At 39.0% G+C, this 24,140-nt stretch overlaps 1 protein-coding gene across 2 annotated transcripts in view; it reads right to left on the reverse strand.

Annotated features, from left to right (window-relative positions):
- Positions 1-611: 611 nt before the first annotated feature.
- RSPH14 (radial spoke head 14 homolog) overlaps positions 612-24,140 on the reverse strand; it is a 170,996-nt gene continuing 147,467 nt past the window's right edge. For both annotated transcript variants that reach the window (XM_074206431.1, XM_074206432.1), the window contains 2 exons: positions 23,171-23,307; positions 612-929 (listed from right to left, as the gene is read on the reverse strand). In XM_074206431.1, coding sequence (XP_074062532.1) covers positions 691-929; positions 23,171-23,307 — 376 coding nt within the window. In that variant the 3' untranslated portion in view covers positions 612-690. The remainder of the gene's footprint in view (positions 930-23,170; positions 23,308-24,140) is intronic.

The raw sequence follows: 24,140 nt of genomic DNA on the forward strand, positions 1-24,140 counted from the left end.
CCCTGCCCTTGTCTACTGGCACCTTTTTGGATTCTGACTATCATTCAGTGGAGGAGCTGTCCTCCCCTGACCAGCAGGCCACCTCGGGCTCTGTCTTGGTCACTGCAGGGCCAAGCCAAGAGGGTGCCCAATGGGTAGGGAGTTCTGGATCTGATCTCATAAACCCCTGCACTCATGTCCTTAGAGGGATCACAGTCTCTCCAGGCACTCCAAACCACCTTTCCATGCTTCTCTGTGTGTCTTTTGGCCAGCTGGCATCAAGGTGAAGAGCAGAGAGGCCCAGGAAATCTAGGTTAGAGTGTGGCTCTTTTCCCCACTTCCTGTGTGGCCCCTTCTCCTTTGAGCTTCTCACTCCCTTCCAGAACTAGTCTAGTGGTCTGTAAGTGCCCCTAACTCCTACATGAGCAGGAATCTTCTTTCTAACATGTTTGACAAATGATCACCCAAGAACCCATCTGAATGCTTACAGTCTCTCCATAGCCCCATAATCTTGGGTTGGCTCTAAGTGTTAGGAAGTTGGGACTAAGGGACTGCCTTTCCCTGCTTCCCTGGATACATTTGAGACTCTTTGAGGTGTGGTTAGAATAAAGAGTGACGCATTATTGGTTATATATTCACAATTATTATTAGGGTTTTCAAAGATAGGGTTTGGCTTGGCTTGCAGGTCTCTCTTCCAGGGATTCTGGGACTTCAGGGTTTCCACTCGATGACCTTGACGGCAATTCGGGCTGTCCGGGCCACCACCTGGTTTGGGTGTTTTATCAGTATCTTGAATCTGTACACTTCCGGGAGCAGTTCTCTTCGACCCTCCGGAGCCTCAGCCAGCATAGTGAGGGCTTTGATGGCATTAATGAGCACCTTGACCTCTTGGATGTCCAACAATTCCAACAGATGTGGGATTGCGCCAGCATTCAGGGCAGCATATTTGCCTAAAAATGCAGAGAAACAGATAAACACACAATCTCTTTATATTCCTATAAAGCAACACAAAGAATTTCACAACAAACCACACACACACACACACACACACACACACACACACACCCACAGACAAATTGATTGGATTCACAAATATGCAGACACACAAGGAGCAACATAGAAACACTCAGGAATGCAAATACACAGCCACAACACCTTCATTCAGATACCCAAAGATGTAGATATATACAGAGTGACACATGGACACACAAAGACACAAAGGTACCTACAGACATGCACAGATAAACACACAAAAACAGAGGTAGACAGGATGACAAACCATTCCATGCCCTTAAAATGAAAGACCTGGAGAGATGCAGATACACACACACACACACACACACACACACACATAATACACACCTACATATGCTAAGAGACACACACTCAGGCACCTAGACAGATCTGTAAATGCAATGATCAAAACATCAGCATTTCCTAACCTCTCCCATGGATAGTTTCCAAACAAATAAAGGAAACTGAAATCTTCTGTCTCACTCACGTCCACAGTAAGTATGGGGGTAGGGGGCAATGAATTTAGTCTCTAGTCATTTCATTGAGCCCATGGACAATGATAAGGAAAGTGAGAGAGAGTAAGAAATCCAGGACAACTCCTAGGCTGAGACTCTAAGGGAGAGACTGAGGTCCCTGGATGGTAACAGGGAAGGTAGGAGAGAAGGACAGTTCAGAAATTCTGGATTACAGTCAGGGATAAGTGGTTAAAATGGAATCAGGATACACTTGGGCATTTCATCCCTGGCTTTCCATCCAAGTTGTAATTGGATTGGGTATAGCCTTCCCCTAAAGGTAGGGAAGTCAAGAACCCCAGAAAGGTTTATAATTCCACCACCACCCCCTGCCTGGGGACGAGAAATTCAATTCAGGTTAGGAACTGTTTGCGTTGTCCACAAGATAAGGCATAAGGCACAATTATTATACAATAGATTGACTTCTGGTAAAGATGATGATGCAGAAGGTAGACAAGGAGCCCAGCACACCTGGAAATACCTGAAAGGAACCAAGAGAGAGCTACAATAAAGAAAATGGAGAAGAAACAGAAGCTCCTCCATGCAGCTTGGAATTGCCTCTTCGAGAACTAAAGAAAGCTCCAAAAGTTCTATTCCTTCCCTAACTTCTCCTTTCCAAGTCTCTACAATAACAGACATTGTTCATTACTGGCTGTGTGACCTTGGGCAAGTCACTTAAAACTGACTGCCTCATGTCCAGGGTCATCACCAGTCATCCTGATCCATGTCTGGCCCCTGGACCCAGATGGCTCTGGAGGAGAAAAGTAAGACTGGGGACTTAGCACAGTCACCCCTTCACTCAAATCCAATTCACATGTTTGTCATGGGTCTTCTTTGAGAATGAAGGACAAACAGCATCAGAAAGAACTTCAGGTTTGTCATGGAAACTTCTGTTGCCTACTTTGTCTACGACAAGAAAAGACAAATAAAAGAAGCCAGGGCTTAAGCTGAAATCCACAAAATTTGAATTAGGTCAGACCTTTGTATGAATGCTAGGAATTTTCCTAACTGGGGGTTGTAGGATATTATAATTGTATTAACTTTTCATAAAACAAAAATAGCATAATGTGGCAGAGAAAGGGATCAAGTCAACCAAAAGACTATTAGAGTTCTCCTAGTCAAAAACGTGAGCTAATTGTAGTAAAAGGGCATGGCTGATTAGGCCCTAAGTTTCTGGACTTGACAGAGAAGTATGAAAAGGAGGATGTCATAGCTTAAACCAACTCCCTGCAAACAGATTATCAGAGCCCAGCAATTCTCACCTCCATCCCCTTCCAGAAGGGAGAAGGGAATAAAATGGATCTATTACCAATGGGCTAACTCTTCCCCCTAAAGAAACATTCACTAGAATTTCATAGATACTGAAATTTGAACTCTTGAGGGAAAAAAAGTGGAAAGAGAATAAATAGCTTTGAACTTAAGGTAGAAAAGCTCATCCAAGTAGTGAGCTCCCTGAAAAAACAGAATGGAACAATCAGGTCTCGATAACTCCACAAGAAAAAAAGAAATGTTAGAACAAAGTCAAAAGATTAAAAATATAGATGGGAACTACTTAAAAAACTAACCTAAAAACAAGTGGAGAGACCATTTAAAAACTATCCAATCCCCTAAATTCACAAACACAAAAAAATATTAGATAACATGAAATGGCTCGACTTCCAAGATGTAGAAGGCAAAGTGAAAATAGAATTCACCAATCACCTCCTGAAAGAAAACAAACCTAGAAATGGGCAGGATCAAAATATAGTGCTTACAAAACAAAGATAATTACTGGGAGCAGCAAGCCAGTCAGCCAGTCTGTAAACATTTCATAAATGCTTATGTGCAGCAATGCACTATGCTAAGGATCAGGGATACAAAGAAAAGCAAGGAGCTTGAAGGCAAGGAGCTTATAATCTATTGAGAAAGATAATGTGGAAATAATCAGTCACAGACAAGTTATAAACCAAGTAGATAGAAGGTAATCTCAGGAAAGGAGGCACCAGTAGCTGGGAGGCAACCAAGGTAAGAAGGTGAAAACTTGAGCTCAGTCTTGAAGGAAGCCAGGGAACCTCTGAATTAATTATAAATGAGGAGGAAGAATATTCCTGAAGGGGAGAAGAGTTGTATAGAAGGATAGCTAGCAGAGATGGTTTGATCGAGTTAGATAGATAGATAGATAGATAGATAGATAGATAGATAGATAGATAGATAGATAGATGATAGATAGATGATAGATAGATAGATAGATAGATAGATAGATATAGATAGATAGATTTATGTAGATATATAGATGCACATAGATAGATAGATGATAGATGATGGATGGATGGATGGATAGATAGATAGATATAGATAGACAGATAGATTTATGTAGATATATAGATGCACATATATTTATAATGAATAATATGGACATATTTGTAAGCAGCTGGGAAGGATCCAATAAAAGAGAAAGATTGGAGAAATTGATTAGATAATTAGCTAGCTAGATGATAGGTCGATAGGTACATAGATGAATCAATAGATAGATGGATGGATAGAGGGATGGATGATAGATTAGAGATAATAGAGCGGGAGGGAGGGAGGGAGGGAGGAGATAAGAGTGAGGATAAGTGCTGGAAAAGAAGGGAGGGAACGGGATCAGGGTATTGTAGAGGAGTTGGCCTTGGCAAAGGAAAAAAAAGATGGGAGAAATTTCTGAGATGAGGAGAGTTAAAGAAAGCTAACAGAGAGGGTCTTAGTTTTTTCAGTGAAGTGTGAATTAATCAAAGAATAAAGGGAAATGGAGGTATTGAAGTTTTAAATAATGACAAGGTTTGTAGCAGCCCCCGTGTAGATCAGATTAGAGTATTAATTAGGAAGGATTAGGGTTGTTCTGCTGTGGTGAGGGTCCAGTTGAGAATGTATAACATAAATTTGTGGGGGACCCAATCGGCATGGTTTCATAATTTCCTTCAATTCTATTCAGCAGTGCATGAATAGGAGGGAAGAAGATAGATGGAATGAGTAATTCAGGGCCGGCTTTTAACAAGTTAAGGTTAGATATGGGACAAAGGGGCAAGCGACTTGGCAATAGAGAAAATGTACGTTTGATCTCACAGGGAGTCAAACTACAGAAAGGAGAAGTAGCTAGCGATAGTCTAAGAACTGAAGGGCAGAAGGAATGGCGGACACAAAGAAGATGAAGGGATAATTAAGACATATAGAAGGAAAATAAGTTAAAAACTTGTGATTGTCTTAGAGAAAGATTTTTGAATCCAAATTCCATGTGAAGGTAGAAAATGTGTGGCTTATGGAGAAATGAATGGTAGGACAATGTTTTCTTTAGCTGGAGTGGAGGAATAGGTTATGGAAAAGAGGAACTTGGAAATTTAAAAATATTATTGTATGTGTTGAAGTTCCCTTAGACGACAGCAGAAGTTAGAGAAAGACTGTGAGGCTAGGGGATGACTAGGTGGCACAGTGGATAGAGCACCGGCCCTGAAGTCAGGAGTACCTGAGTTCAAATCCGGCCTCAGACATTTAATAATTACTTAGCTGCATGGCCTTGGGCAAGCCACTTAACCCCATTGCCTTGCAAAAACTAAAAAAAAAAAAAAAAAAAAAAAAAGATTGTGAGGCTGGCAATGGATTCTTTGAGAGATGAAGGAAGAATGTCCCAGAAATTGATATATAATGGCTCTCAGGATCCTGATGAGGTGATAAATTTTGATGATATGAACCTCTAAAAAGAAGACATTGCTAAATGATGGAAACAGATTATGGAAGTGGTCATGGGAAACAAGGCGTACTTTGGCCCCTCTCCTCCCAAAACCAGGAAGTTGGGGAGTACAAGGGAAAGAGTAGCCAGTATTAGAAAGGGTGGTAAGGGGGAATGTCACCAGGAGAGCCAAGTTCCAGCATGCCAGAAGTTTGGAAGAATGAGAAATAAAGAGATTTAAAATAAAAAGAAATGAGTTATTTATGGAGTAAGTAATACAGAGGAATCCAGAAAATGCAAAACACCATGGCTTATAACCAAGAACGTGGTATCCATCTGCATCAGAAAAAAAAATATATACTCTGTTGCAACCAAAATCTGCCCAACATCATTTATGAATATATATTTCTGCTCCAACAGTGAGATTCAAATGAGCAGTTTCCTCCATTAAGTGCATTTTTTCTCTGTCCTGAGCAATGTACAATTAATAGTTATAGAAATCCTTGCTTATTTTGTCTTTACTGGGGGGACGGTAACAATGTATATATCCTTCAATATGATCTGCCCTCTTGGTTCCCTTTTCTTTTTAATTTTCTTTTCAAATTGCATATAAAGGGGCAACTAGGTGGTGCAGTGGATAGAATACCCACCCTGGAGTCAGGAGGACCTGAGTTCAAATTACATATGAAGCTAGTTTTCAACATTCATTTTTAAGCATTTGAGTTTCATATTTTTCTCCCCACAACAGTGAACAATTTGATATAGAATATTTAACACATTTCCGTATTAATCATGTTGTGAAAGAACAACAAAAGGAAAAAACATAATAGAAAGAAAAACATAAAACACATTTTAAAAAGTGACAATAATATGCTTTGGTCTGCATTCATACTCCATAACTTTTTTCTTTGGATGTGAATGGCATTTTCCATCACAAGTCTTTTAGAATAGTCTGCTCATTGAACTGCCGAGAGGAGCTAAGTCTCTCATGCAGTGTTGTTGTTAATGTACACGATGCTCTTCTGATTCTGTTCACTTGACTCGGCATCAGTTCACCTAAGTCTTTCCAGGTTTTTCTGAAATCTGTTTATGACTTTTTACAGAGCCATGGTACGTCATCACATTCTTATAGCACAATCTGTTGAGCCATTCTCTAATTGATGGGTATCCACACAATTTCCAATTCTTTGCCACTACAAAAAGCTGTTATAAACATGTTTATACATAATCTCTTTGGGATACAGTATTAGAAGTCTGGGATACAGACTTTGCTAGAGCAAAGGGTATGAGCAGTTTCATAGCCCTTTGAGCTCTCCAGAATGGTTGGATCAGTTCACAACTCTACCAACAGGGCATTAGTGTCCTAGCTCTTTCTCAAATCCTCTCCAACACTGATCATTTTCCTTTTTTGTCATATTGGCCAATTTGATGGGTATGATGCATTAACTAAAAGTTGTTTTAATTTGCATTTCTCTACTCAATAATGACTTGGAGTATTTTTCCATATATAACTATAGATAGCTTTATTTTTTCATCTGAAAACTGCCTGTTCATGTCCTTTGACCATTTATCAATTGAATAATGACTTATATTCTTATAAATGTGACTCAGTTCTCTGGATATTTTAAAAATGAGTCCTTTATCAGAAACACTAGTTGTGAAAATTGTTTCTCAAATATTCTCAAATGTTCCAAAATATTCATAGTAGTTTTTTTTTTGTAGTGGCTTGGATATTGAGGAGATGCCCATCAATTGGAGAGTGGCTGAATAAATCATGGTACGTGAATGTTATAGAATTATGTTATTTCCATGCTTTTCTAGAAGTACACATTAACAACAACATTTTGAGTTGATCTGCTTTGATGGATGTGGCTCCTCTCTGTTCAGAGGACAACCCTGGGAGACCTATTATGGACATCACCATCTACATCCAGATAAATAAAAACAAAACAAAACAAAACACCAAACTACAGAATCTGAATGAACACCATGTTCACTTTTTTTTTAGTTTTTTTCAAGTTATTGGGGTTAAGTGACTTGCCCAAGGTCACACAGCTAGGTAATCATTAAGTGTCTGAGGCTGGATTTGAACTCAGGGACTCCTGACTCCAGGACCCATGCTCTATCCACTGCGCCACCTAGCCGCCCCATATCCTCATTTCTAATCATTTGTATCCTGCCACTAAATGGTGGGAGAGGCCAGCAAGTCCACACATTCCCTATTTCATAGAAAACAACTGGTGCTTTTCAATGAGCACTTACGAACTGACCAAGCTGTCTCATGGAGTTGGTCCTTCCTTCTTTCCTTTTTTACAGGGCAAACTGCCTTAGTCCACAGGAATCTTCCCCAGGGATCCAGGGGTCTCTGTAAGTCAGGACTCAAGATTCTATTAATAGAGTAATAGGCATTGTGAGTGATTATATACCATAACTCCATGACCATAGATCAGAAGAGATTCCTGATTCATGACATTATGTATTATAAGGTCAAGAGCAATGAGTGAGGATATCCTATTATGCCCACAGTGGGCATTCAAAAACTGCTGGAAATCAGAGAAAACTCTATAAATTGGAGTGCCTCAATCTGATGGACAGTCTCACTAATAATAGAAAAGTTCTCATATGGTTGCTTTCTACATAGACGAGGAGGAACACTCCAATTGGGGATCCTCTTAAGAGTTCAATGGCAGAAAGCTAGGTGGTGCAGCGAATACATCACCAACCCTGGAGTCAGGAGGACCTGAGTTCAAATTTGACTTCAGACACTTAATAATTACCTAGGCAAGTCACTTAACCTCATTGTCTTGCAAAAACCTTTAAAAAAAGTTCAATGATGGGGCGGCTAGGTGGCGCAGTAGAGGGGTGGCTAGGTGGTACAGTGGATAAAGCACCAGCCCTGGAGTCAGGAGTACCTGGGTTCAAATCCGGGCTCAGACACTTAATGATTATCTAGCTGTGTGGCCTTGGGCAAGCCACTTAACACCATTTGCCTTGCAAAAAATCCTAAAAAAATAAAAAAAGTTCAATGGCCTTAAAAGGGCAAATCGATGAATCAATTAAGGGTTTTTTGAGGATGGGACTTGAGCATGTTTACAGGCAGCAGGAAAGCTGCCAGTAGTAAAGGGGAAATAAAAGAGGAATGAGACTGGAGATGATGGAAAGGGCACCCTCAGAATTTTTAGGGAAAGATGAAGTCTTTCTCTGGAAACTTGGTTGCCAATAAGTATAGAAGTTGATATCAGAATCCCCACAGACTTACATAGATTTTATTGTAAAATGTATGTAAAACATGCAATAGAGAGTAAGACGACACGTAGATAACTCAAGAAAAAAATCTACAAAATGGCCGATAAATAAGAGGTTTTTTTTAAAAGTTCAGAGGTTTATTCTTGGCATCCCAATCTAAGTGTCTCTAAACATTTATGTTCTCTCTATATTGGGACTGCAGAATCAGCCTCGTTCCAAAGGTATCCAATGAAATCGTTTTCCTCTCCTAGGCAGCAAGAACCCCAGGAGCTCTGAGCTCTGCCAATCAGATAATGGTACCCTGGCAGCAACTGAGAAGTAGCAGGCTGCTAAAGAGAGGGTCATTAAAAAAACAAAAAAATCCCAGGCACAGCATTTGCAACCATCCACCTTCTTCAGTTTTAGTTTCTGTAATGAGACAGCTGTAGAATCCCAAGATGAGTCACCAGTGGAGGAATCTTTGACTATCTCTCTTCCCTCACAAAATACAGTAATAGCAGTAATTTTTATCAGTGTTATCAATTTATACATCAACTGTTACAGATATTTTGCATATCAATATGGACATCTATTCAATCCCTTCTCAAAAGAACACATTCCCAAACTGCTTAGATCATGGATCCATCTAAAATCTAAAACAAAACAAAACTTATTGCTACCAAACTAATAACTTTAGTACATGTAAACACATTTCCCAGTCATCTACGACATGGAAGAAATCCTCCATTCTTGTATCTCTCCATTTGGACCATCAGGGAAGGTCAGCACTACTGATTTCTATACTACTACTACTACAAGGATAGTCCTTGTCCATCAGTTAATGACCCAAACACAGCCATGCTCTGGCAAGGACAATGATCTAGCAAATGCATGATCACCCCAAATTTTAGTTGCTTGTTCCTCAAGGATCCTGCTGCTTTCCCATATTCATCAGTTGACCAGCCTTTGTGGAATTAGCTAAGAAATAATGAGAAATAGCAAATCTCTCCAATTGCTTAGGAAAGGTTTCTTCTGGGAACTTCCATTCCCAGATGGTTTCTTTCTTTCTTTCTTTCTTTCTTTTTTAAGATTTTTGCAAGCCAATGGGGTTAAGTGGCTTGCCCAAGGCCACACAGCTAGGTAATTATTAAGTGTCTGAGGCCGGATTTGAACTCAGGCACTCCTGACTCCAGAGCCAGTGCTCTATTCACTATGCCACCTAGCCACCCCTCCCAGATGGTTTCTAAAAGAAAATTGTATTTCCTATGTTCCCTTTTGACTTGAGCTAATGACTAACTCCTTCTCCCCACTGTTCTTTTAATTCTGGAATGCCAGATAAATTTCTCAAAGGATGAGGGGGAACCATATCCATTTTGTATTGTCTTTTAGTAGAGGTCCAACAGGGCTTGCCCCATCCATGCCCCAACAGGAGGGACTCTACTTCTCTGTGTCTCTCCACCACATAGTGTGCAGGAGCCCCTTTTGATTGGTGGCCCAGCTAATGTCTTTCAAATGGTCCAGAAGAGGTCTCAATGTGCTCCTTTCTGCTGTTTCTAGAAGATAAAGATCCCTCACAGTTCCCCCACGATGTGGAGGCTATGAACTGAACCAGGAAGAAGGATACTTCCCCTACCCCCTCTTTTACTCTAACTCCAAGAAATGGGTCTGTGGCATTTTTGGTTTTGTTCTATGCCATTTGTCCTCAGTTTTAGCCACTGGGAGATTGAGCCATGGTGACCTTGGAGCAAAGATTCTCGGTGGGATGGTGCAACCAGGCAACCTGGAGAGGAAGCTTGGAGAAGCCTGGGAGCCTGGGGATTCAAACCTAAGGAAGGCTTTTCTCTACAGGAACTGAGCTAAATTGTAAACCTAATTCCCTCCCCCTCCCTAGAGACTGAGGTGATATGGGGGGGAATAAGTTTATATACTTACAATTATATCTTTGATATACTACATATTCCTTTGTATAAGCTAATCTTACTGTTGGTGGTTTAATGGAACTGGGTACAAGAGACCCTTCTTTAACAATTCAGGAACATCTGTGAGGGTAAGAATCATTGGCAGAAGGCCTAAATAACCCCAGAAAACCAGAAAAAAATCAGAAAACCCTGGGGAAGGGGTATTGAAATAAATGGAACATGCCTGGTCTTCAAGCATCTGGGGCCAGCTTTGCAGCTACATTGTGCTACCTCAACTATGTTTAAATTTAATGCTTTTTTCCTCAGCCCCTGTGTGATTAACCCAGATTAATTGTTCTCTCTTTAGAATGATTTGAAATTTCACCATCTTGTAGGACACACAATTGTTCATTTGTTAACTCGGTGCTTCTCTACCTTCAAACTATGTATCCTGTTGAATTTATGGTACTACTTCCAGTTCTTCCTCTCAACTCCCAACCCCCAAGTTTGTCTCTTTTGCAAACCATCCAATTTTCTCTGACACTATCAGTAATATGTTCATATCAAAATGCTCCATCAATGAAGCACAGACTCTACTAACTTCCCTTTGAGTTGCATGTGGTGCATCCTTCGGGCAACACTTATTGAAACGATTGCAGCATTTGTTACTAGAAGATTAGAAGGATTATATCAGGGCACTGAATGGCACAATGACAGTTATGCAGGGTTTGGAGTCAGGGAGACCTGAGTTCAAATTTGACCTCAGACACTTCCTGGCGTTTGACCCTGGCCAAGTTGCTTCCCCCCAGTTTGTCTCAGTTTCCTCATCTGCAAAATGAACTAAAAAAGGAAATGGGAAACCTCTCCAGTATCTCTGCCATGGAAATTCAAAATGGCATCACCAAGAGACAGACACAACCGAAACAATTCAATAGTAAGATAAGAAGAGAAATATCCCAGTGCAGAGAGATAACTGCTCTTTTTGCCATATAAATCAGTGTTTTCTTACTTGCAAAGGCATGTTCTCAGTTCTAATGTTTTCTTCCTAATTCCTTTGAGATGACTTTGCTTCTAATTAGCCAAAAATTACATTCTGTCAAATCCTTCTGAATGGTCAAACAGGTCAAACTCTTCCCGCCACTAGTAAAACATAGACTTTTCCTCTAAGAGTTGCCCCAGGACACTTCCTTTCCTCAGAACTATTTCCTAAGAGGGAAGAAAACAAACTTCCTTCTCCAAGGCAAAGAGAAGGGAAAAAAAGGGGAGACAAGAACAGTCTTTGCTGGCAAAGGATCTTAAGCATGAGATATGACTGCAATAGGTCTCAGAAGTTTCTCCATGTTAGAAGGCATGGAAGAAAAGAGCTTTTAAAAAGATCTTTAACTCTGTAAAGGCTAAACAGCATTTGAATGAACAGATTTCCATCAGAGACAGACTCAAAGGACAAAAGTCATCCCTTCCACACCAGTAGCCACTCATTCACATATCCAGAAATTTTAGGAGTACACACCTTTTTTTTAGTTCAAAGCATCCTTGATAGTGCTTATTCCAGTTACTTCTCCCCCTCAGGTCTATGAGTTGGAAGTGGGTGAATTACGAGATTCCTGCCTTTCCTGGGGCTGCTCTATTTCCCATCCTGGAGGCTCCTCCAGACTTTGACATTGGAGGACATTGACATTGACATCCTGATCGTATTCACCTGAAGGAGCCTGACTTCACTCCCGCTTGCTCAGGGCTCCTAGCCTTACCTCTTACCAACCAAAGGAACCTGATTCATGACTTCCCAGGATGGCAAGACCCTGGTCTAAGCCTCAGCCAATAACAGGGGGCTTGGTCTTATTCCATCAGATTGATGCAGGCCTCTCCTGTTTGGTCAGGGAGATCCCACAGGCACAGCCAGTTATATAGAAACACAGAACAGAGGAGGCACACATGCAATACAAGCCATCAACAAACAATGTAGGGAGAAACCAAACTTATTAGTTAGGTTAGGTTCAGTCTACCACTTATGGTGGCTAGAGAACTATAAGGTGGCTGGAATTCTCTAGGGGCTGGGAGCAGCTAAGTACCTGCTTACTAACTAGCACCATGAGACTTAATCTTAGAATAGTCTGATGCTCAAGAAGAAAGCAAGGGAAACATCCCCTTCACTAGGTCCCAGCTCTGGGCCAATACTCCTGACTTTGGGAATAGGTTTGGATTAGCCCCAGGTCAGGGAAAGACATATGTCCTGGGGTGGCTTGGGCTTAACAGTGGGTAACACAGAAGGTGGCCTCAGAGTCAGACGTGAACAAAAACATCTGCCATCAACAGACACCTGTAGTGGGTCCACAACACAAAGTAGAAAGGTTTTTCTTCCACAGTTCAGTGATTTGGAAAAACTCAAATTCTAGCACCTAGGACAATCCATCACTGCCATGAACTGAACCTCTTAGGAAAACTGGGTGGTCAACTGCCTAGAGGCATGGGGCATTTTTGACATGCCCCAGGAGCTTTTTCCGCATAGAATTATTCAGTCCTGCTGACTCCAAATGAAATATGACCATTTAAGAGGAAAGGTCATATCTGTTAGACAGAGATCTATAAGCATTCCTGCTTTGAGGGGCAGAGAGAGAACACTCCAAATAGATCAAGTTTCCCCCACTAAGTAGAATTCTCACTGACACAAGCAATGAATACTTCCATTTTATAGTAGAACAAAAGTTTGGGATTTTTTTTTTTTGCTTTATCAGGGCAATTGTTAGATTAATGGGATGATCTCTCTTCCTAGAAAACTGAAAGGTTGCTTCTTTTGGTCTGCTCCAGAGTAAACATATAGCTTCCCTCTCATAAGTAAGTCCAAACTAAGGGGCACTTCTTTTGGATAACAAAGTGACAATCACTATGTATAGATTCTACCTTGATATGGTTGGTCCTTGATTCTAGGGAGTCAAATATTAATACAAATACAAAACCAAATACTATTAGACATTAATTCCTAATGTTTTATAACACAACTGACGTCTTTATTGGAAAAGTTTCCAGACTGCAAAACTTCACAATATCCTACAAAGAGCATTGCATTAGGAATGGACCTTTAATAGGAAAAAAGGCCTTCCAAGAAGTCTGAATGAAAAGATCACAGTCACATTGAATTTTTGAAATGCAAAACATAAAACAACAGAACCCTGAACATTTGATTAAACAGTAAAGTGGATGCATTCTAATAGGGGGAGAAGAGATTACTGCACCTTTAGAATCTAATTATTTTCAAAGGAGGGCAGCGGGAGTTTAACAAAATAAACACAGGGATTGGTTGTAGTTTTATTATTTTGTTTGTTTTAATAGGAGAGAAAAGTGAATATACTAGGAAAGAAATTTAAAAGAAGGGAAAGGAATTCACTATTTTACATAATTGTCTGAGAAAAAGAAGATGAAAATATGGGGGAAGGGGTAGAGAGTGGGCATCTCATGAACCTCATTCTTATCTGACCTAAAGAAGGATGTTTGAACACACATGCACAAACACAAAGAGGTTGGTATAGCAATCTATGGAACTCAACAGAAAGAAAGATGAAGATGGGGAGAGGCAGTGAAGTTGTGGGTTCTGGTTAAGAGCAGAAGCAGAGTTGGAGAAGGAATAGTGATAAGCAAAATAACTATCAATTCCAGAGAGTAGATGATTAAAAAGGAATTAAATAGAAAGAAAATATAAGAACAAGAGAATGGAATCTGAACTTTGAAGAAACAAGGGGCAGAGGAATAGGGACTGACCACTACAATTACAAATTACAAGTGTCGATCATCTTTCATCTTTCTCCATTCCTTTCTTCTATGTAAAGAGGTGGGGAAGTTTGATGGGAGAAATTACAAAATAAATAACCACAATTATGAATGCAAATGGGACAAACTTACCCATAAAATGGAGGAGGATAGCAGAATAGATAAAAAAACAGAATCTAACAATATGCTGTTTACAAAGAAGATGTAAAACATACATACAAAGTCAAAATGAGACACTGAAGCAGAATTTATTATGCAACAGGCAAATTGAAAAAAAGCTAGGGTAACAATCAGGATCTTAGATAAGATATGGGAAAAATAGACATAGTTAAAAGAGATAAGCAGGGAAACTACATAATGCTTAATAGTGCCACAGAAATAACACTAATAATTAATAATTAATGTTTAATAAATTTGTACCAAATGACATAGCAGTTAAGTAAAACTTTAAGGAAAAATAAACTACAGAGGAATAATTGTTGGGGGAGGGTGTGATATAGGAGGGCAAACACACTGAAGGGGGTGGTTTTCAGAAACAAAAGACTGGGGAATATGGATAAAGGAGGGGGAAATACAAACAGAGGGAAGATAGCATGGAGGGCAATAAAGAATTAGTAATCATAACCTTAAATGTGAATGGGATGAACTCTCCCTTAAAACTTAAGCAAATAGCAGAGTGGATTAAAAACCAGAATCCTACAATATGCTGCTTACAAGAAACTCATTTGAAGCAGAGAGATACATATAGAGTAAAGGTAAAAGGTTGGAGCAAAATATGTTTTGCTTCAGCTGAAGTAAAAAAAAGCAGGGGTAGCAATCCTTAGATAAAGCAGCAGCAAAAATAAATAGCGTTAAAAGAGATAAGGAAGGAAACTATATCCTCCTAAAAGGTACCATAGACAATAAAGTCATTTCAGTATTGAATATATATGCACCCAGTGGGACAGCATCCAAATTCTTAGAGGAGAAGCTGAAAAAAATTACAGGAAGATATAGATAGCAAAACTCTACTAGTGGGAGACCTCATCCTCCCACTATCAGATCTAGATAAATTGAATCATAAAACAAACAAGAAAGAAATTAGGAAGGTAAATAGATTGTTAGAAAAATTAGATATGGTAGACTTATGGAGGAAACTGAATGGGGATAGGAAGGAATATACCTTTTTCTCAGCAGTACATGGAACTTATACAAAAATTGACCATGTACTAGGACATAAAAACCTAATGATCAACTGCAGAAAGGCAGAAATAGTGAATACATCTTTCTCAGATCACAATGCAATAAAAGTCATATGGGCCAAGGAGATATAGACCCAGAACAAATTGGAAACTGAATAACCTAATTTTAAAAAATGAATGGACCAAAAAACAAATTATAGAAAGAATTAGCCATTTTATCATAGATAATGATAATAATGAAGCAACATACCAAAACCTATGGGATTCATTCAAAGCAACTCTCAGGGGATATATTATAGCTCTAAATGCTTATATGAATACATTGGAGAAAGAGGAAATCAATAAAATAAACTAAAATTAGAGAAAGAACAAATCAAAAATCCCCAATTAAGTACCAAATTAGAAATTCTAAAAATTAAAGGAGAAATTAATAAAATTGAAAGCAAAAAACTATTGAATTAATAAATAAAACCAAAAGTTGGTATTATGAAAAAACCAATAAAATTGATAAACCTCTGGTCAATTTGATTAAAAAAAAGAAGAAAACCAAATAGCTAGTATCATAAACGAAAAAGGTGAACTCACCACCAATGAGGAGGAAATTAGAGTAATAATTCGAAATTATTTTGCCCAACTCTATGCCAATAAATATGATAATCTAAGTGAAATGGATGAATATTTACAAAAATATAATTTGCCCAGGTTAAATGAAGAAGAGATTAAATACCTAAACAACCCTATCTCAGAAAAAAGAAATTCAACAAGCCATTACTGAACTCCCTAAAAAAAAAATCTCCAGGGCCTGATGGATTCACAAGTGAATTCTACCAAACATTTAAGGAACAATTGGTTCCAATCCTATATAAACTCTTTGGAAAAATAGGGAAAGATGGAACTCTGCCTAACTCTTTCTATGAAACCAATATGGTACTGTTACCTAAACCAGAAAGAGTTAAAACAGAGAAAGAAAATTATAGACCTATTTCCCTGATGAGTATAGATGCAAAAATCCTAAATAAAATCTTAGCAAAACGATTACAACAAGTCATCACTAGGATAATACATTATGATCAGGTAGGATTTATTCCAGGAATGCAGGGTTGGTTTAATATAAGGAAAATTGTTAGTATACTCAATTATATCAACAACAAACCTATCAGAAATCATATGATCATATCAATAGATGCTGTAAAAGCTTTTGACAAAATACAGCATCCATTCCTATTAAAAACACTAGAGAGTGTAGGACTGTTCCTTAAAATAATTAGCAGTATCTATCTGAAACCATCAACAAGCATTATACTCAATGGGGAGAGGCTAGAGGCATTCCCAATAAGATCAGGGGTGAAACAAGGGTGCCCATTATCACCACTACTATTCAATATTGTATTAGAAATGTTAGCATCAGCAATTAGAGAAGAAAAAGAAATTAAAGGAATTAGAATTGGGAAGGAAGAGACAAAATTCTCATTCTTTGCAGATGACATGATGCTCTACCTAGAAAATCCCAAGAAATCATCTAAAAAACTACTGGAAACAATTAGCAATTTTAGCAAAGTTGCAGGTTATAAAATAAACCCTCATAAATCCTCAACTTTTCTATATATGTCTAGCAAGAAACAGCAGGAAGAGCTAGAAGGAGAAATCCCATTCAAAGTAACCTCAGACAATATAAAATATTTTCGAGTCTATTTGCCAAGACAGACTCACAATCTTTTTGAAAACAATTATAAAACACTTCTCACACAAATTAAATCAGATTTAAATAACTGGGCAAATGTCAACTGCTCATGGATAGGTAGAGCTAATATAATAAAAATGACAATTCTACCAAAACTAAACTATCTGTTTAGTGCCCTACCCATCAAAATTCCAAAAAATTACTTTAACAAGTTAGGGAAAATTGTAAGCAAATTCATATGGAGAAATAAAAAGTCAAGAATTGCCAGGAGCTTAATGAAAAAAAGTGCAAAAGAAAGTGGCTTAGCCCTACCCGATCTAAAATTATATTATAAAGCATCAGTCATGAAAACTGTTTGGTATTGGCTAAGAAATAGAGTGGTGGACCAGTGGAACAGACTAGGTGTAAAAGCAGGAGATGATTATAGTAATCTGCTGTTTGATAAACCCAAAGAGGCTGGCCATTGGGATAAAAACTCCCTCTTTGATAAAAATTGCTGGGGAAAATTGGAAGTTAGTATGGAAGAAACTTAGATTAGAGCAACACCTCACACTCTTTACCAAGATAAGATCCAAATGGTTACAGTATATAGACATAAAAAACAATACTATAAGCAAATTAGAAGATCAAGGACTAGTTGACCTGTCAGATCTATGGAAAGGGGAGCAGTTTATGTCTAAGGAAGAGTTGGAGAACATCACCAAAAACCAATTAGATGATTTCAATTACATTAAATTAAAAAGCTTTTGCACAGATAAAACCAATGTAAACAAGATCAAAAGAAATGTAGTAAATTGGGAAAAGATCTTTACAACTAATGATTCTGACAAAGGACTCATTTCTAAAATATACAGAAAACTGAGTCATATTTTTAAAACAAAAAGCCATTCCCCAATTGACAGATGGTCAAAGGATATGCAAAGGCAATTTACAGATGAGGAGATCAAAGTAATCCATAGCCATATGAAAAAAATGTTCTGAATCATTAATTATTAGAGAAATGCAAATTAAAGCTTCTCTGAGGTACCACCTCACACCTCTCAGATTGGCCAGTATGACCAGGAAGGATAATGATCATTGTTTGGAAGGGATATAGGAAATCTGGGACACTATTACACTGTTGGTGGAGCTGTGAACTCACCCAATCCTTCTGGAGAGCTATTTGGAACTATGCCCAACGGGCAACAAAAATGTGCATACCCTTTGACCCAGAAATACCACTATTGGGTCTATACCCTGAAGAGATGAGGAAAAAGGGTAAAAACATTACTTGTACAAAAATATTTATAGCAGCCCTGTTTGTGGTGGCAACGAATTGGAAATCCAGTAAATGTCCTTCAATTGGGGAATGGCTTAGCAAACTGTGTTATATGTATGTCATGGAACACTATTGTTCTATTAGAAACCAGGAGGGATGGAATTTCAGGGAAGCCTGGAGGGATTTGCATGAACTGATGCTGAGTGAGATGAGCAGAACCAGAAAAACACTGTACACCCTAACAGCAACATGGGAGTGATGTTCAACCTTGAAGGACTTGCTCATTCCATCAGTGCAACAATCGGGAACAATTTCAGGCTGTCTGCAAAGGAGAGTACCATCTGTATCCGGATAAGGAGCTGTGGAGTTTGAACAAAGTGCAAGGACTATTCCCTTTAATTTAGGAAAAAAACACAACTAGCTTATTGTCTGATCTTGTTACCTCTTAGACTTCTCTTCTCTTTAAGGATATGATTTCTCTCTCATCACACCCAATTTGGAACAAGGTACAACATGGAAACAAAGTAAAGACTGACAGAGTGCTTTCTGTAGGGGGGGAGGGAAGCAAGATTGGGGGAAAAATGTAAAACTCAAATAATATCTTTAATAAAAATAAATTTAAAAAATAATCATTGGGTCAAAGAACAAATTATTAGAAATACCAGATAATTTCATCAAAGGACAACAAATTCAAAAACAAAACCTTTGGAATGAAACCAAAACAGTCCTTGAGGAAAGTTTATACCTCTAAATATTTTTATCAGAAAAAGAGAGAAAGAACAAACTCGTATACTGTTCATGCAACTAGGAAATCTAGAAAAGGAACAAATAAAAAATCCAATCTATTCAGAAAAAGTTGTTTTTCAGTCATGTCCAACTCTTCATGATTCATTTGGGGCTTTCTTGACAAAGAAACTGGAGTGATTAGGCATTTCCTTCTCCAGCTCATTTTACACTTAAGGACTGAGGTAAACAGGGTTAAGTGATTTGTCCAAGGTCACAAAGGTAATAAGCATCTGAGGCTAGATTTGAACTCAGAATGATAAGACTCATTGACTTTAGGTCTGACACTCCATCCACTGTACCACCTAGCATCCTAATAGAAAGAACAGAACTTCCAAGAATCAAAGAAGAGATAAATAAAATTAAAAACAAAACAAAGGGGCAGCTAGGTAGCGTAATGAATAGAGCACCAGCCCTGGGAGTCAGGAGGATCTCAGTTCAAATCTGACCTCAGACAATATTACCTAGCTGTGTGACCTTGAGCAAGTCACTTAAACCCACTGTCCTGCAAAAAAAAACTCCAAAAAAAAGACAAAGTATTGAATGACAAAGATAACTACAAGTTGGTTTCTTAAAAAAAATTAAAATACAAAACATTAATTAATCTGTTAAAAAGAGAAGAAAATCAATTTATCAATATTAAAAAGAAAAAAAAGGAAAAGTCACAACAAATGAAGAGTAAATAAAGGAACTTAACAGGAATTATTCTGTCCAATAAGATGTCACTATAACCTAAATAAGATGGATGAATATTTACAATTACTATGCAATCATCATCATCATTAGAATTATCAAGGGTAGGGATTTACCTGACCCAGCCCAGCTGAAAATCTCTAGTTCTACCAAAATCCAATCCATATACCAAGATAGATCAAAATGGGGACTTGATTTAGATGTAAATGATACCATAAGCCAGTTAGGAGAGTAAGGAATAGTTTACTTGTCAGATCTATGGAGAAGGAAAGAATCTATGACCAAACAAGAAATAGAGAATATTACAGAATGTAAAATATCAGATCATTTTGATTATATTAAAAAGTAAAAAGAGTTTGCACAAACAAAGCCAATGCAACCAAGATTAGAAGGAATGCAGAAAACTGAGAAACACTCTTTATAGCAAGTGTCTCTAATAAAAATCTTATTTTGAAAATAGAGAATCGAGTCAAATTTATAAGAACATAAGTCAATTGATAAGTGATCAAAGGATATGAACAAGCAGTTTTCATTTTGAAGAAATCAAAGCTCTCTATAATCATGTGAAGATATGCTCTAAATTATTATTGATTAGAGAAATGTAAATTAAAATCACTCTGAGGTGCCACCTTACACCTAACAAATTGTTGAATATGACAGAAAAGGAAAATGATAAATGTTGGAGAGGATGTGGAAAAACTGGGACACTAATGCACTATTGGTGGAATTGGGAACTGATCAAACCATTCTCAAGAGCGATTTGGAACCATGCTTACCCTTTGATCCAGCAAAACCACTAATAGGTATATATCCTAAAGAGATTAAAGGGAGGGGGAGATTTACATGCCCTAAAGTATTTATAGGAGTTCTTTTTGTGTGGATAAAAAAATTGGAAATTGAGGAGATGCCCAAGGCATATTAATGTAATTGAATATTATTGTACTGTAAGAAATAATGAGCTGGCAGATTTCAGAAAAACCTGGAAAGATTTATATGAACTGATGCAATGTGAAGTGAGTAGAACCAGGAGAACATTGCACACAATGATAGCAACATTGTGCAATGAATGACTTAACCCTTCTCAGCATTACAGTGCTATAAAACAATTCCAAAAGACTTGTTACATAAAAATGCTATCCACATCCAGAAAAATAACTGATGGGGTCTGAATGCAGATTGAAGCAGACTGTTTTTATTTTCTTTTATGTTTTTCATGGTCCTATTCTTTTGGTCTATTTTGGCTTTCACAACATGACTAATATGGAAACATGTTTTATATGATTGCACATAATCTATGTTATATATATAAAACCTATATTAAATTGCTAACTATCTTAGGGAGGGGTTGGTGAGGGAAGGACATAAATAATTTGAAACTCAAATTTTTTTTAAATGAATGTTAAAAATTGTCTTTACATGTAATTGGGAAAAAATAAAACATTATTTTAAAAAAAAAGAAAAAGAAGCCCCTGTCCTAGAAGCCAAGTCTTAGGGCTTCCTTGCTTATTATTTGAGCTATGTGAATCAAGTCTGGGTCCACTCCAACAGCAGATCCTCCAATTTATCCAACTTTTTAAGCAACATGGTAAGGACCTCTGGGCTTTGACCAACATGGTGAGTACCTTCAATTCACTCAAGCAAGTCTTCCTCTTTTTGATCTTCACCATTTTTAGCAATGCAGGGATTTTCTTATGCTCAAGGCAACCTATTTGCCTGCACATCCAAGAATATTGATTAACACATAGGTATGCTCCCAAACAGTAACTGAGAATCCTTCAGATACAGACACACTTATACAAATGCATAGCCCCACAGAGATACAAACATACCCAGGGATTCACCTACAAACCTATCCAAAAAGACAAAGATACTTGGGGACATACAGATACACATCCAAAGTTACACAAACACACACAGATATTCAGACATGTGAAAAGATACACACTCATAGATATCTAGACACCTATGGAGACACACAGAGACAGAGATACATGCATAAGCCTGAAAATACCATTTTTACAACATTGGGATTGTCCAACTCTTCCCCAGTACAGGTATCATTCTGAACAAATCATGGAAATCCAACTCTACCTTTGTCTCATGACGCCATATCAAATATTGGGGTACAGAACAATGACAGCAACCACCTCTGGGATGCCTTCTGTGTCCTTCTTAGCTCATTTCTCAGAGGCACTGACCCATGGACAATAATGGATTACAAATGGAATCAGGAAATATTTTGTCATGCTCTGGGGTGGAGGGAGTGATGGAAAGAGCAGGAGGGAGTCTCCATTCCTAGATTCCCCCCCCCCATAATTGGATTTTGTTTGGCCAAGTCTCCTCCCAAAAGATTGAGGGTATCAAATACCCTAAAAAGGTCTACAATGGGGATGATAAGATCAGGTTAGGTGGAATTATTGGAGGTAACTTAGAGGAAAATGACATTGTCAGGTACCTTATTCTTTAGGGTTCTCTCCCCCTTCCATTTCAGAATGACCCTCTCACCTCAGATGCCCCAGTCCTCCAGGGTCCATAAAACATCTCACCCAAGGGGGATTATCATTTAAACTGCTAAACATCTCCAAAAAGGCCTCAGTGTTTGACAACTTCCCAAATTCTTCCTCCCAATGGAATGTGCTGATTGAGGGCTCCAAGAATCCTGACTAATGCTCAAAATCTCAAGGAAAAATTCCCAATTCCTAATGTCAGATCCTGGGTGGGGCACAGTTTCCAGAAGGACCAGGAAATACAGCTCTGGCTAGTGTTTGTGGGATGGGGGGGGGGGGCTACTCATGGGTCACGATGAAAGGATCAATTAGTTAGAGCTATTTATTTGTACCAAACCTCTCATCTTCCAGAGGAGGAAGGTGCCCAGAGCCCCAGAAGGGAAGGAAGCAGTGGAACTCAAGAAGGGTGCTAGGTTCCTCCTACCTCCCCAAGCTACTTCTCCCAGGGATGAAGGACCCGGAGGGGAGCTCATGCATCCCCCTTTCCTCCATCTCAAGTTTACCACATAACTGGCAGCAATGATGAGATCCAGAAGTAACTGACTAGGTCTCAGTCCTGGGCAAGTCACCTCACCTTCCTCCCAGCTTGTTTCTTCATCTCATGAGTTGTTTCTATGTGTGTTTTAAATTGGGTTTATGATTCTATTAGAATTACTATTATATGTCCTGGGGCAATGAGAGATGAGGCGACCCTGAATGTCAGTTTTTCTTCATTCTTAGGGCAGCGCCATGGTGCCTCTTGTCCTCAACTACTAAATGGGAAGAATCAGATATCCCCCAGAATGTTGGGAAGGTAGAGTTTGTATAATACTCCTGCTCCTTGTGTGAGGCAGGCTCCAGTCAGGTTGTGCTCAGTCACCTCTCCTCAAGGGCTGGTGACACTCTCAACAGTGTTCCAAGGAGCAGCCTGATCCCAGACCCCTGGAACTCTCTGATCCTTCTTAACACCCCCCTCCCCCTTAGGCCTTAAGCTGCTCCACCCCCCTTCCTCTGACCTTCAGTAGTCACAGTGGCAAACATCAGTGCCCCAGCTGCATTGCCTTTCACTTCATTGCTTGAGTTTTCCAGGAGCTTCACCAGGACCTCAATGACATCATGATCCTCCACTAGGTTTTTCCCTTCCTGTGGTATGCTGAAAGAAAGAGGGTATCAGGGTCTCTAGCCAGCCTGAGGTAGAGGAAGGGACACTTACATCATATCCTCCCAACCCTAACCTCCTTGGGAACCTTAGACCTTGATGACAACAAGGTCAACACTGTGGAGCCCTGCATCTCTGCTACCTCATTTAATCCCCTCCACAGTCCCATTTTACAGATGAGAAAAACTTGGCCATCTAGCAGGCACTGATTAAGCGCTCCAAACACACCAGGCTTCAGAAGCACACAGCCAGGTCTTCCCAAGAGCAGCAGACTCCTTTAAGTCCCAGGATGGGGCAGAGGGGACCGGGGGGGGATCTTAACTTTAGGTTTGGAACACTGGAGTTGTAGTCCAGGCTCTGGTACTTCTAGCACAGTGAGCATGAGCAAACTCATTTCCTCCAGTTTCACTACCTGCTTCATGGAGCATTAGGAGTGAGCCACCAAGTAGGCAGAAATGGGAGCTGCTCTCCTGGTCGTCATTCATAATATTGACTAAGATGGAGTTGGCAGTCACTGTCAACCTCTTAGAGCCTCCATTTTTTCATTTCTTTCCTACCTCCTTCCACAAAATCTATACCATATAAAATGGAATCTGATTACAGTAACTACCCTTTGTCCAGTCAATGGGAGAAGCACCACTAAGAGGCCTCCTATTTATGGATTTTTATTTCATTGGTTTCAGCCCATCCCATAACCCACGGAGATTATTGTGGCTCCTTACTCCATCATCCCACCTATTATCCCTTCAATTTGGATATTATCTGGAATTTGTATCACTAATAAAATATTGATGAAAACAGGCCAAGAACCAGGGCTTATGGCACAA

The sequence above is a fragment of the Macrotis lagotis genome, chromosome X, assembly GCF_037893015.1.
Source record: "Macrotis lagotis isolate mMagLag1 chromosome X, bilby.v1.9.chrom.fasta, whole genome shotgun sequence".
Taxonomy (NCBI): domain Eukaryota; kingdom Metazoa; phylum Chordata; class Mammalia; order Peramelemorphia; family Peramelidae; genus Macrotis; species Macrotis lagotis.